The following is a 15,312-nucleotide window of genomic DNA, read 5'->3' on the forward strand; positions in this document are numbered from 1 at the left end:
TATAAACGTAACATTTTTTAGGGAATCTATACTAAGCTTTTGAAATGATTAGTAATTTTTTCTAAAATAACAGGATCTTTTGTTATACGAGGCTTTTTGTTTATTACTTCGAATAAAAATAACATAAATGATGCCTCTCCTTTTTGCTCATAAAATTCTTTTAGCTGATTGTAACTTATACCTAACGACGAAATTTTTTTATCATATAAGAAGAGAGCGTACTCTTTAAAGCCGCAAAACCCTCCACTCTAGCGGTGATATTATTTCTTTTAATATAATTATTTACATTTAACGTAAATGCAGTAGCATTTTTGGTTAATATATCAAAAGATATATTTGAATTGATTAGTTCTTGTAATAGTAGAACGTCGTAAGTAGCCTTATGAAAGTTTTCATTAGAAATATTTTTGTTTAACAAATCTTGTGCAAGTTGAGAGAGTGTAAACATTCCCTTTCCTTTACGTTCAGGAAATTTTTGTTTTAATATTTTTAAACTATTACAAAATCCATAAACAATTTTATTGAACTCTTCAACTAATGAATGTTTAATGCACTCTTTTAACAAAAACGATATATCAAAAGTTGCATTATGAGCAACTAGTAAACAAGTTTTACTTAATTTATCTAAAAATGCATGAAATGCCAATAACGCGTCTATTATAGGTACTGTAGTTAATTTTTTATTTCTTAAATATAATTCACCATCGATATTTTGTAGACCATTAATTTCGGAGGCAGATTTATTGATAGCTTGAGTTGGTTCGATATAAACTGAAAATACATTATCATTAGCTACAGCTGCTAATTGTAAAATATCAGCATTCCGCCCTCGACCTGACGTTTCCAAATCGAATATAACGATAATACTATTTTCTTCTTGTAAAGCTGTTTTATTGACTAATTCATTTGAATTAGAATTTTCATAAATATGCTGTATCTCAAAAGCAATATTTGACTTATAAGTTACTCCTTCTGTTCTTTCCGTAGTCATACGTAATTTTTCTCTTTCTGAAACTAACTGAGTTCTACGACGTTTCTGCTCTTTAGTTTGCGCTTTGGTAGATTTTTTGCTACTATTTTCATCTAACTTTTTGCAATAATCTATCAAGTGATTATTTATAGGAACACCCAAGTCTCTCTTTATCTCTATTAAATAAGCGTTTCCTACGTTCTTTGTAAGAACAGCACTAGCTACTCGAATATCTCCTGATGTACTAGTATTATAACTTTCATTTTTTGGAAACTTGCTAGTCACAGTGTGATTAAATGCTTCATTAGCTTGACTATATGCCGATATACAATATTTAAACGCATTATCGGCGTATAGTGCAAATATATTTTGTAAATCACAGTAAAGTTCTTCGCTCTTAATAATAAACTTTGGTTGATACAATCCAGTCTTATCGTCAGAAATATTTTTGCACCAAGTGCCGCAATTATCGTGTTTGTTGTACAGATGATCAGGAATGCATCTTACATTTTTAGCTAGATCTTTACTACGCCCTTTATTCTGGAAAATAGCATAACTAAAGCATTTTTTAATGTGAGATATAAATCCTTTTTTGTTCAATTCTTTATGTTTTGACCGAAGATTATAAATTTTTTTAGATAAATTTTTATTCACATGGTTCGTATCAGCTAATTTAGATTCTTTATTTTGTTTATTAACAGCAGCCATTAGCGAACTATCCTTATCTCCAATTACCATTTTAACTTTAAGATTAGCTTCTTTTAATATGCTGCTATTAGTAATTAATTCGGCGCCAGCATCAGCTTCCATAGCTTTTGCGCTACCAGTAAAATTGTTGCGGCAATCATGCTCATGTACAGGTCTGCCTAGGTCACATAAGTGACATTTTCTATTTCGAGTTCGATAATCTAAAATTTTTTTTTATAAAAAGCCAATTATTGCGCCATAACCATTCAGACTATCGTAGCTTCTACCGTTCCCGCGTTTTGACCAACCCATATCATATGATATAATAATATTTACAAGGGCACCTAAACTTTTATCAAAATCTTCATCGTTATTATTGCAGTCTGCTCGAGCTACATCTGACATTTCATTCATAAATTCATCTCCAATTTCATGAGGCCTGCAAATAAAATGTAAAAAAACAAAAAATTAAAATGAAATAAAAAATGTAACATTTTTAATGAATTATATTTCAGAATTCAACCATTTTGTATTTTATAAATTTATTCATACGATTTTTATAGTTATATAATAAAAGTAAAAAACATTACAATAGCTTAGTGCAATAAATATTTCTAAATTCTTATAATAAACTTAAAAGTTATATCATTAAATAAAAAGATCAGTAGTAAATTAAATGATCGTTGTGGTATAAATTAAGATTACACGTATGAATAATTCATACATTTTTACAATTTGATACATTGAAAACTCATATTCAAGTTACGCATTTATATTTACATTTCTTTACGTAGTTTGTAACGAGGCGCAAATGCACCTCGTTACCACCAGCCCGACCGACCACGGGCCGAAGAACGGCGCTTTGCGCCATCCTAATCAATCGAGATTACTGATCGCGCGCCGTTATCTCGCGTCGCCGCTATCGCACGCCGCGGCGATCACGCGCTGCCGCTAGCGCGTGCGACCGCGATCACGCGCCGTCGCCGTGTCTCGCGCTGATAGGCGCGCCGCTCGATCGCCGCCGTATCAGTCGTAGAGAATACGACTATAAAACGGCGGCGATCGAGCTCCTGAACACCAGACCAGACCAATCCGTACCGCCGATTCGACCTAGATGCTTCATGCCGATAGTGAGAATATCCGGACCGTTTCGCTCTGCCTTCCGTTTTCCGACTACCCGACCGGCGACTAAGCAAACGGGATTTACGTCCGCAGTCTCGATCGAGCGTGCTCGATACTTGGCCGTCTCCCGTCTTCCTGGGCTCGTGCGTGCACGTGCTCAGTCGAGCGTACTCGGCAATCTCTAGCCTTTATCCGCCGCCTTGAGTCAGGAGTTCGTCCGTCGGCGAACTCCATTGAACATACTCAGCCTTTAGACGATCCGTCTAGCGACCAAGGACCCAGGACGGTGCGTCCGCCGTCTCCGCTGAGTGTCCGCAGCACTTGGTCGCTTTCCTCCGCGAACGTAGGGAAAAGGGAAGGTGCGTACGTCTTCTCTGTCGAGAATCCTCGGCCCCGACGGACGAAATCATTCTGCGACTTGCGTGCGTGCGTTCGACCGAGAGTCGAAATCTCCGGCCCGGCGACCATCTATACGCGAGCGATTTCGAGCTGAGTATTGGGCGATAATTGTCCGAGACGCCCAGTGTCGCGAAGCGAGACCGATCACCGCGCCGTTACCGTCTACACGCATCGCGCAATAGGCCCCGCCTCCCGCGCGGCCTGTCCGTCTCTATACGCGCGTGTACCGCACACCGCACCGCACCGTACCGTACCGACGCGCCTAATAGACGCGACCCGCGACAACGCCTTCGGGGCCGAGCTCTTGTATATAAGTAAGCATAGAATAAATCTAAGTTATTTATATTTCCACTCTCAAGTGTCTCGCTGCTTTACTCCTCCTCGAACCCGGACTCCGACGAGTCTTATCCGCGCACAACGCGTAGCGACGACCGAACCGCGGAGTTCGGCCGTTACAAGTTCATCTAGTTGTTCTAAGACTAGTTTTCTTTCTGTAGATGCAGCTTTTCTGCAGCTTCTTCTAGCTGCTGCTTCAATTGCTGGTCCAACCTCCTGTTCATATTTCTTTAATAATCTAGGTGAGCTTGTAGGAATATCGAGGCAGGCTAAAATCTTGTTTAATTCTGTACTACCCACTCCAGCATGTAACATACCTAATAATAAATTTGTCATATATTATTAAATATAGTATGCAATATACATAAAATTAAGATTTAATTTATATTTGTAAAGAATGATTTTACTCTTCAAGTATTTCTAAATAAATGATGTGTGCATAAATAATACTATAGGTAGTTTATAAGCTACATAGTTATTGACACAAAAAAGATATTAGAACTTACCTAAAACTACATTTGTTGTGAGATCATTGTGAATCTTGTCTATGAGATAAACTGTAGCCTCGTTATTGACAGCGTGATTATCTCCGGTGTCCACCCGACAAGCGACTTGACATTGCTGACAAATTACGGTGAAGATTGAATGTAATCCTTTTTTTGTTTCGTTCACAATATTCTCTAAAGATAAAGTACTTTTACAGCTATGGCACTTGAGATTTTTCCCTAAAGCTTGTATATTGACAATTCGATTTCCAACACAAGCGGGTTTTGTCGATGCACATGCATTTTGCTGATCTCGCGTAGAATTGAAACTATCACTACGACATTCTTGCCATCGCTTAGAATTGGCCTCTCGCACCTTTTTCCTTCGTCGTATTTCTTGTTTCTTCATAAACCTATCTTTAAATCGCGATTTGTCTGACGACATTTCTGTATGCACCTACATACGCGCTGCGTGGTTATGTTATAAGTCAGAGCTCGGCAAAAAATGCACGCGACGGCCGATTTTCGACTATCTCCGCCCACCGCTGTTCCCTTTATCTCGCCACTCCGCATGCTGCCAACAAGCCGCTCGAGCCTCAGGAGCGTGTTTCCAACAGTTTTCCACGTCACCCATGAGGTACTATTGTTGACGCGTTTTTTTTAAAGTGGTATCCCCAGTAGGCCTAATCCACTGATGACTGTAACAACCCGTAACTAATTAAACAGAAGCGAAATAAAATATGTTAAATAAAGAATATTTAATTCAATTTTCGGCGTCTTTTATTAGTAAAAGCGGAAACGTCAATTTGCATATTGCATGTAGCGAGCCGCATAAGACGTGGTAAGGAATCGTCGTTTAAAGAAGAACGCTTCTCATTTTTTATAAACTTCATTTTTGAAAATGAAGTTCTTTTTTGAAACTTAATTTTTGAAACTTCATTTTTGAAAATGAAGTTTATAAAAAATGAGAAGCGTTCTTCTTTAAACGATGATTCCTTACCACGTCTTATGCGTCTCGCTACATGCAATATGCAAATTGACGTTTCCGCTCTTACTAATAAAAGACGCCGAAAATCGAATTAAATATTCTTCATTTAACATATTTTATTTCGCTTCTGTTCAATTAGTTACGGGTTGTTACAGTCATCAGTGGATTAGGCCTACTGGGGATGCCACTTTAAAAAAAACGCGTCAACAATAGTACCTCATGGGTGACGTGGAAAACTGTTGGAAACACGCTCGAGCGGCTTGTTGGCAGCATGCGGAGTAGCGAGGTAAAGGGAACAGCGGTGGGCGGAGATAGTCGAAAATCGGCCGTCGCGTGCATTTTTTGCCGAGCTCTGTTATAAGTTATAGTGGTCGTGTTGTTGCTGAGCGAACAGCTATGATAATGCACCGTTGCCACTCGTTCTCTCTCGCATTCAACTACGTGGTACATGCAATTGATATATTTCAATATTTATTTTTCTTTTTTATTAATATACCGTAGTAATGCAGTACAACTTCATGTTAATTATTTATTCGATTTTTAGTATAAGAAAAGATACTTTTATATTTCTTTATAAAATATATTTTTATATTTCTTTTTTGTACTTTATGTTGACTTCCTCAGTTGGGGAATAACTACCTTAACTCGTTATTGGAGTTAACGACATTTTCGTTATCGTTACGCAGCTTTTCTACAGTATATAAAAGCTACGCAACGATAACAAAAGTGTCGTTAACTCTAATAACGAGTTAAAGAATCGCGCCGCAGGGGCGCTACGAGAGCGCTGAACAAGCAGACAGCAGCGAATGCGAGCGTGTAAGCGAGAGATATGCCAGAATATAGTATAGGACAAAATGTGCGAGAGAGAGTGTGAGAGAGGGGAGGGAGGAGAGGGGGAGAGAGAGAAGTGTGAGAGAGGGAGAGAGCGAGAGGAGAGAGGGAGTGAGAGAGAGAGAGAGAGAGAGAGAGAGAGAGAGAGAGAGAGAGAGAGAGAGAGACAGACAAGAATGAAGAGAGAGAGGAGTGAAAGAGAAAGGGAAATAAGAGAGGAAGAAAGGGAGAGAGAGGGTGAGGAGAGAGAGAGAGAGAGGAGGGGGGGTATGAAAGAGAAAGGGGAATGAGAGAGGGGGGAGGAGAGAGAGAGAGAGAGGAGTGAGAGGGAGGGAGGGAGGGAGGGAGGGAGGGAGGGAGAGAGAGAGAGAGAGAGAGAGAGAGAGAGAGAGAGAGAGAGAGAGAGAGAGAGAGAGAGAGAGAGAGAGAGAGAGAGAATAAGAGAGTGAGGGAGTGGGAGACTGGGAGAGTGAGAAAGTGTAAGATATACGTACACATATGTACACACACGTACATACATATAATACATTCGTACATACATATGTACGGTCGCGGACATAAAGATTGTCACTTTTTTTTTAATGACTTTCGGGACGCATCCCGACTCGAGAAAGATGAGAGCTGCTGTTCCTCCTGCAGAGCATTCCTGCGCAGTAACTCGCAACGAAAGATGAGAAATGAAATATACGTGGTATGACATAAGTATGTCAACAATAATTGCGTTTAGCGGAGAAAACCGCTCAATGAGCGATTAGTGACTATTGGTCCTTACTGTTAGATCCTTATATTCAGACCAATAACGTTAACAAATTATTCAACAGTTGCTCAACCGTTGAGTGTCGTGAACGCACCCAATTCTTACATTTTGAAAAATCAGCAGCAGAGCGATAGATATGTGGGGATTAATGGTTGATGCGGGGGAACCCCGTTCGGTGAAAACTGAAAAATGGAGGTGCCGCTGCACGCTCCGACCTCTTATCACCCACACCCACACATAGATCACGGGGTCACGGTACTCGTGCCCTAGGATCGTGTTCGGTCTCACAATACCGGTGGAACGCAAGGTCTTCAGAACAGAACTTTATTATTGTCTCTCACGTGTACGTGCGAACAAGAAATGGGTACGTGCACAGAGGCGCAAGATATGTGTCCGCGAAGGACAAACGCGGAACGAGACGCTCGCAACAGAAACGCGGAATGAGACGCTCTCGAATATGAGAATAAACCGCTCGCAAAATGTGAAGAATAAACCGCTCGCAAAAGTAGAGATTACCGCATGCAAATGTAACGTATGTGTAAGGACGTTCGCAATGTCAATACGAAAACAACACGCAAGCTGAGGCACGATGCCTCAGGCCACGCACGGCGTGCGGCAACAAAAACAGCACGTGCACACAGCGCGCGAGGCAAGTGGCACGCACGGGCGACGGAATATGCCGCGCGGGCACGCAGAATGCACGCGGAAGGCGCACGCGGCGTGAGAAATATTGCGGCACGACCGATGGGCGCGTGAATGCGCCCCGGAATGCACTATTGCGCGGAGATGCATTGCGCGGGGACGTGCGCGGGCGACCCGTCAAGGCTGCGGGGAGAGAAGGTCAAAACATTCCCCCTCCACTCGACTCGTCGGCGACACTAAACCACACCCACCGGCGCCGGCGGGTAGAGTGGAGGGGGAATGTTTTGACGGGTCATACTTCCCTACAGGCAAAAACTAATCGACTTTTGAAATAAGCAAATTATGGCTGACATTATTAGGGAGTTAGCAATTCTGGCTCTTGATCAGCCACTTAATTTGCATATTGTACTTGCGGAAAAACTCTGTGAGCTCTGCTGGATTCGAACCTGGGACCTCTGGCTCTTGAGTCACGCGTCTTACCACTACGCTACTACTATATACCCTGATGGAAACAACTAATTATATAGCCTACATATGGAAAGTATCGACGTCACAAGTTTTGGAAAAACCCTGTAGTAGGCCCTACCGCGGATTCGAACCGGGATCTCTGGCTCTCGAGCCAAACCGTCTTACTACCGCGCTACAGCTATACCTTGATGGAAACTAGCTATATCGTCTACATATGGAAAGTATCGACGTCACAAATTTCGAAAAAACCTTGTAAGGCCCTTTTTGTTGGATTCGAACCGGGGACCTCTGTGGCTCTCGAGTCAAACCGTCTTACCACCGTACTACTGCTGCTCTCTGGTAGAAACTGTCTTTACGACGTAGTCGTATAACGGAATGGAGATGTGCGTGTGTGTGTGTGTGGTCATCCCCATATGTGTGTTCTCTGGAAAAATCCTGTAGAGGTCCTTCTCGGATTCGAACCAGAGTCCGTTGGCTCTTAAGTCAAGCGTCTTATACGCTGCGCTATTGCTATACTCTGATGGAAACTAGATATATCGTATACATACGTCGAGTATTGACGTCACGAGTGGAAAATTTAGAAAATTCTAAGCCCTACGGACTCGTGACTCTGAGGCCCCTGCTCTTGAGGCGCGCGAGCGTGGGTGCACATGTTCGAGTAAATAAGGATAATTTCGGAGATAAAAACTACTCAGCGATTGTTAGAAGACGATACCTCCGGTTTATGTCTACCTCAATATTTTTACCTGTGTCCCTCGCTTTCGAACTCGAAAAGTTTACAACAGGTTTTGTTACCGCGAATTAGAGATCACAGGGAAGAGAGAAGAGGCGGAAAGAAAGGAATATACAACATTTTTATAGAATAAATTCACATTTTATTCTTATACATTTTTCTAATACGGGATTGAACCTGGTACATAGGGATGATGATCTAGTGATTTACGCTTACATTGACAAAAGATTTTCTTATACATTCGTACAATTAGCTGATCGTTTCGTTCGCAATCATTGGTAAATAAATTTTTAAAGGCATTGAGATTATAACCCCTGCACACAAAGTAAAGGAAAACAATAATAATGGCCACAAGTCGTCGATAAGAGACCCTGTAACTGAGAGATTCCATCGGTAAGTGGCGGAATTTCTTCTAAGACGCAGGAGAAATCGTGTGTCCCAGGGCGGCATCCCGTAGCTGTCAAAGTATGTGGCTGCTCCATTCTGATCGATGTAGAATGCGACCCAGTGCTGTCCTGGACGGTCGTGATTGTCCGTATTAGCGACTATTGCCGTCGATTTCGTCCACACCCTCGGTAGTCTGTCGGCTGGATAGACGTCTGTATATCTGGCGTTGAGATGTTGCAGCGCATGTTGAATTTCGAGCGAATTCATTTTATATAATTTCGGTTTACCTCTGGTAACATGATTGTTATAATCCTCAACGGTTCGACTGAATGCTCCTACTCAGTATTTGTTTCGTTCTCCTCTTCTTCAGTCGATGGCTCTTCACTCCCCGATTTGTAGGAGTAGCTATTTTCGCTCTCTTCCTCGTCAATTTTGGAAGACAAGTACTGAGCCACATAGACGTTGTTACGTTTCCCGATTGATTTAGCTTTGTTCGATGCACCAATGTTTCAATTTGTATGCGTTGCGTAATGCACAGTGATAACGACTGTGTTTTCTAAATGCGTGGAATGAGCAAGCTTCTACACGTTCGCTGGATGAAAGATCACTGAACATCGGCGAAATATTCTCCAGATTATACACGTTTCGGGCTAGTAAATTTTGCAAGTAGCTCGCTTTTTCCTTGCCCTTTGTCATGAAGTCACGAATATGACTCGTAATTTCACGCAACTGCGGGTAAAAATATTTCGGATTGCTCTCCCCGTTGTACCACTCGATACCATGATAACTCTGCGAAAGCCAGTTATTTATACACCTTGATTTTTCATTCAATTCCGCAAATAAATACTCTGGAGCTAAAATCCAATGACCGACGAATGACTCATTAACATACCGATAATAGCCATCTCCTTGAGACGTAGACATCGTTGCTATCGCGGAAACATTGTACTTCGATAATGACATCCATATTCCCTCTGTATATGCAATTCTGCTTCCCCCGAAACTATACTTTTCGCGCTTCGAAATCGACTGGACTCTTTTCTCAAAACCTTTACTCAGGAGGGTTATGATGTTGAAAATCTTTACATTGGAAGGGGAATGACGTCGAAAAGAAAAGTGGGGGATTCGTTTTAACCGCTATAATCTACAATGACTTGACGAGAAGAATCTATTTCCAGCACGCTTTCAAATTCAGCGTAAACTAAGCAGTTGATCGTTGCTGTGAGAGCTTTCTCGAATCGTACTTCCATTCGCAAACTACCATGTTTCACAAGGTTCCATTGAGCGCAATTAGCCGATAGATCAGGAGTGAGATTGAAGGCGAAAAGAGTATAAGCAGCAGGATAATCTTTTCTGGATATAGAATTAGTTTCGTTCAAAAAGTGAATACCCGTTCCCGAGAAAAGGATGTGATACGCTTCGGCGTAGAGCATCCCGTTACCAGAGAATTTTCGCTGTAACGGCCTGCTAGGGATTTGAGTTTCATCGACATACAGTGAAAAGAAATTTATTCCATAATGCTGGAAATTGAACGGATTTAAATGTCGGGCACCGTTAAATGCTTTGTTATCAACAAAACCGACAATTATACGCTTCGGTATTTGTCCAAGAATGACGCTGTCCAGTGTTTCTTCTACGACGCCAGTATAAATCACGAATAATTTAACTTCGACTCTCGTGAGCGGGTATTTAACAGTAGTCTTGGTCAACATTTTTGTATGAACGAGTAATATGCCTGGATTTATTCTAGCTCTTCTGATGAGTAGTGTAGCATCTAAAACGCGTATCCGTGACATAGTATTTCCCTCCATAAGACAGAAGGAATTTTTCGAACGAACAAGCCTCATGCGCACTTCGACACCGTTGATCAAGAATTTATCTTGATTGAAGACGTCGCAGTGAAGATGACCTATGAGATCCAGTGTTCGTCCTCCTTGTACAAAAGCGGCTCGCTTGTCGAGTCTGTGATTGCATGGTGTCGCTCCCAGTAGAGCGTCCATGTTCCCCGCCGTATCGTTGTACTACAGGCACGAAGCCAGATGGGAGGTTTTTACTGGTGAAGCATCATTTAATAACGCCTCTATGTAAGCGCGGTAAGCGTAAGCATTGTTTGAAGGAGACACGAGCTTTTGGTTGAAATATACGTCGAATTGATTGAACATCGAATGCAGTATATGGTTTACTGGGCCTACTTTTGTGGCGGTGGCTCCTGCTACAGTTTCCATTTCTACTCGTATGCGTAGCGACAGCATAGTGTGAGCAAGATCTATGTATTCTTCTCCATGCCCGGGTATGACGAATTCGATGGGCGCGTTGTCCGTGAGAGAAGACACGGGTTTGTAGTGCATCCATTGTGAACTCTCAATGCTGGTTTGTGTAGGCAGCAAGGTAAAGAGATCGAGTTCACTCTTTAAACATTCACAGGAATGCGTATGAAGAAAGGACATGGTTCGAAAGCGTTTGTTGTTGTTGTTTAGGAAAAATTGTCTGACGCGGTACGTTTCTTGATAACTCCCCGACGTTTAGCAAGGCCTCTTCCGCTTTTCTTCACTGAACGCTTCTTCGACGGCTTCTTCACTAGCTTCTTATTCCGTTTTTTCCCCTGTATGTTTCTTCGAGTCGCTTTCCTCTTACCTGATTTAGAAGCGTTGACTAGACGTTTGGGTGCAGATGATTTGCCGCTGTATCCGCTTAGCGTGACGAAAAGAAACTGAGCTTTTCCGATGTTTGCAGGAGTTTTATATCCAGACCTCTCCATCAGTTTGTTAATGTGTTCTTCCGCTCTTCTTCTGAGATTTGAGCCTGATTCCTTGAGGCGCGTTTTAACAGCTGCTTTCAACGGCGTGTTATTTTCCACGTCATCGAGTATATTAATTTCTGCGCGTAGAGCTTCTTTTCCAACAACACGCGCACCACTGGCCAGATATGGTAACACACGCCTGAACAGACTACCGAGAAAACTGCCGATACCATGACCACGCTGATACTGCGATTCTACAAAAACTTGCGGAATTTCACCTCCGCGACTTCCCCCGGATTGCGCTTCGTAATACTCTAAATAATGTGTCACATCGTGCTAATCACGACGTCTAAATTGTAATGTAACTGTCAACGTTCCAAATTCAAATGGTATTCTTTCGTCAACCTGATCTCTTATATCTATTTCGATCGTGCGGAAACATGTTAACCGTAATGGAATATAATTCGGCGGTGAAAAATGCTTCACCATGTTACGGCCATAGGCATATTTACCACCGTTGTATTCGACGGGGACTACACGGAGAAGAGGAGAATACACGTCTCCCGTTATAGGACTCACAAATGTCGCAATAAACAAAGAGTTTATCGGGTACACCCCGCACCGTACTAGCTGGTTCGTCGGACATAAGTTCACGTTTCGACATGATAAAAGAGTAAAGCCTTCCTTCTCCAACTTTCTGGGGACTCGCATTACGATCAGTATTGGGATGGTACGCTATACGCCCCTGTATAATTTCCGGCAAGTCGAGATGAATGAATTCCTCGTTCGGGCTATACATATCGAAGCCGAGCATACGAGCCACTTTGTCGGAAAACTTCACGAAATGAAGACTATTGCATTCTTTAATATCACATGTGCAGTATACCGTTACTTTACCACCCTGATGAGGATTCTGGCGCCAGGCAATGTGCGTTTTGAATAATGAGCTAGCGTTGTTTAAAGACTGTAACAGTTCGCTCACCGTGGTGTAAACACCGGAGGTTATGTGGGTAAGCCCGAATTTGGGTAAATGGTCGTCATTTTTTATGATGACTGATTTGGCGTTTTTGGTATTAATATTTTCACGCGGCAATGAAATGAATACGAGTTCTGTATCTTTCTCGGAGCGCACGTGTAAAAAACTAAAAGAGAATTGAATTTCGCTAAGCGCAACTTCCCATAAGCCCGTCAGCTTCACTTCTTGAGGCAATTCCGTAATAAATGAAGTAGTTGTATTTTCGGGATAGTGTTGCATGCTACTATTGCTCGGTAGTATCATGAGAAACTCGTTTTCCCCCATCATGGTTTGGAAACAGCTTTATATTCGAAGCAGCTATCCAGGAATTGAATTTAGAAGGGTAACCCCGTCGGCTGACGAAAAATTCTTTATTAGCTCCTCGTCTTCGGCGTCGTATCACCTTATCCACGATAAATTCTTCCTCTTGTAAGTTTTTGTTTACCCCGGCTAGTTCTTGCTCGTAAAATATCCCATCGATCACTTCGCCTGACAGATCGCTCAATTCGTACACACGGGGATTTCGCCATTTGAAAATACGGTGAATACGAAATATTTCTTCCGTCCAGTTCGCCTCATATCCTTTCTCAAAGACCCCTTTCGCTCTACTGACACGCACTAGTGTATCTACTTTGTATTTAGCTCCTTGACTATGATTTCTTCGATCGAGTTTATCGAGATGATGGTATCGCTGTTGCATATGTTCACGAGCGATGCGTGCGTTTTCCAACGTGACGCTTGTCGGTTCCATTTTAATGGTTGAATGTCGAGTGTGATTGTAAGTGTGCACGATGCCTTGCAAAACATCTATGTAGCGATGTGTATTTTTGTGTGTAAAATAGCGCCATAAACGTTCTTTGAGCGTTCTGTTGAAGCGCTCGATCATCGCTGCTTTGACATCAGGATTTCGCACCGTGCGAAAACTTATACTCTTTTCTTTCAGAAACTTTTGAAATGCTTGACCGATGAATTCTTTACCCTTGTCACTCTGCAACCACACCGGTACTCGCCCACTGCTTCTTGAGAACACGTGACGAAAAGCTTCCGTCACGCTGGCCGAAGTCTTACTTCGTATTGGTTCTACCCAGACAAATTTGCTAAACACATCGATGATTGTTAACAAGTAATAATAGCCCTCGTAATTTCGGAGATTAGCGAGTTCAACCAAATCAACCTCCCACAGATCGTCGATATTCGTGACGTTGTAATGCAAACGTGGAAATTTATGCCGTGTCGGTCGATGAAATATGTATGCATTCTGCGCCTGAAGCCAACGAATAATCTCTTCATGCGTGGAGCTAGGTCCTGCGGCTCGCGAAAGATTTTTTATCGTAGAGTATCCCGCATAGTGTGCAGGATCGTAGTAGAATTTTGCGAGGTCGGTCATTCCAGTGTGTTCCAACTGATCAAACGTCTTTTACTCGCTGATTTAGAAGCGTTGACGTTCACTCGCGTTTCACGCCTATATTGATCGGAAGTGATAAATGTCGCGTGTACACGCTCTGCGTCGGGTTCTTTAGCGAGAAACGTGTCTCCGATAGCACGTTTGCACGTTCGTTCTTTCGATAGTGGAAGTCGATGTGCATAGCTGTTAGCCGGCGAAAAAGCTATACTCAATTCTAACGGGTTCCAATCTATCACGCGTCTTTTACTCATTGGTTTAGAAGTGTCTCCGCTCATTCGCGTTTTATTTCTATTCTCTTTGGTTGTTACAAACAGAGCCCGTCCATCCTCGTGATCTTTTTTCTCAAGCGACGTCTGGGCAATCTTACGTTTAGACCAAAGCTGCTCGTCAGGTGATGGGAGCGGAGTGCTGCTACCTCTCGGAAGAGTTTCTCTCAATCTCGCGGAAAGATCATTTTCTTCCGTGACTTCTTCCAGTAATTCTCGATTTCCTACAAATTTCAAAGGAGTATCCACTTCACGCAAAAGGCGTGCAAGCTGTATTCTCGCTACTGCTCTGCTGGTTTCTCGTTCACGAGCCGCGTCGTTCAAGAGGTGGATGATATTCGATCCTCTCAGAATTCTATCATCTATTGTCACTTTTTCTTTTTTGGTCACGCAGGGGAAATCCATCATGGATACCTCCGACCCTTGGGGGAGTCAGGGGGTTATGTCGGACTCTTACCGACTAAAACCCCTGCGGGATGCCTACCTGTCGGACCGGTGAGAGAGGAGTCAGGGGAACTACTCCCGTATTCCCTCCCCAATCCCCCGGCTCCAGGACTCAAAGGGAGCCCCTCGCCATCAATGCACCGCACTCTGTTCCACCAAGGGAATCCAGGATGCGGTTCCCGGTCGATTGCCCGACCGTTGGCCTTCTGGTTTCGCCTGAGGAGAGAGGGGATATCCGCCCTCCCTTCTTACCCCTCCTCCCTGCTATTCAGGGAGGAGAGGGCTTTTGGAGAGTGGGCCCACCTCCAAGTGGCTTCCCACTTCCCTCTGTCCCTAGTAACGACTCCTTTTTTTGTTAACCCAGGAGAAACCCCTTATGGGTACTCTCGGTCCTGGGGGGGGGGGCGAGGGTTATGTCGGACTCGCACCGACTGAAACTCCTGGGGGGTGCCTCCCTCAAGAGCAGCGAATGGCGGCTGCACGTACTGATCGCCTCATTCCTTGTGCTGGACCGCCGCCACCATGAGCCCCAATGGGCCGCCACCTATAGCCACCGTGACTATAGGACTTATGGGGGTTTGAGAGAGAGGGGAGCCATGGCTAGACACATCCCTGTTCCGTGGGTGTTTCGGACCTC

General features: G+C 43.1%; 4 protein-coding genes across 4 annotated transcripts; all 4 read right to left on the reverse strand.

The window, feature by feature from the left end:
- Positions 1 to 489: 489 nt before the first annotated feature.
- Positions 490 to 2,062, reverse strand: LOC112590497 (uncharacterized). The gene is made up of 4 exons (XM_025307194.1): positions 1,966 to 2,062; positions 1,625 to 1,836; positions 616 to 1,510; positions 490 to 494 (listed from the first exon to the last, which is right to left on the reverse strand). The coding sequence occupies exons 1-4, from the start codon at positions 2,060 to 2,062 to the stop codon at positions 490 to 492; spliced, it is 1,209 nt and encodes a 402-aa protein (XP_025162979.1).
- Positions 2,063 to 2,372: 310 nt separating this feature from the next.
- LOC105189937 (uncharacterized) lies at positions 2,373 to 4,628 on the reverse strand. Its single transcript, XM_025307195.1, has 2 exons — positions 4,015 to 4,628; positions 2,373 to 3,831 (listed from the first exon to the last, which is right to left on the reverse strand). Exons 1-2 carry the CDS (start codon positions 4,442 to 4,444, stop codon positions 3,533 to 3,535), a joined length of 729 nt encoding a protein of 242 aa, XP_025162980.1. The 5' UTR covers positions 4,445 to 4,628; the 3' UTR covers positions 2,373 to 3,532.
- A 5,307-nt stretch (positions 4,629 to 9,935) lies between these two features.
- LOC112590498 (uncharacterized protein F54H12.2-like) lies at positions 9,936 to 10,805 on the reverse strand. The gene has a single exon (XM_025307196.1). The coding sequence runs from the start codon at positions 10,803 to 10,805 to the stop codon at positions 9,936 to 9,938; it is 870 nt and encodes a 289-aa protein (XP_025162981.1).
- Positions 10,806 to 12,804: 1,999 nt separating this feature from the next.
- Positions 12,805 to 13,947, reverse strand: LOC112590499 (uncharacterized). Its single transcript, XM_025307197.1, has one exon. It carries the CDS (start codon positions 13,945 to 13,947, stop codon positions 12,805 to 12,807), a length of 1,143 nt encoding a protein of 380 aa, XP_025162982.1.
- Positions 13,948 to 15,312: the final 1,365 nt, after the last annotated feature.

The sequence above is a fragment of the Harpegnathos saltator genome, unplaced genomic scaffold (assembly GCF_003227715.2).
Source record: "Harpegnathos saltator strain DR-91 unplaced genomic scaffold, Hsal_v8.6 scaffold837, whole genome shotgun sequence".
Lineage (NCBI taxonomy): Eukaryota > Metazoa > Arthropoda > Insecta > Hymenoptera > Formicidae > Harpegnathos > Harpegnathos saltator.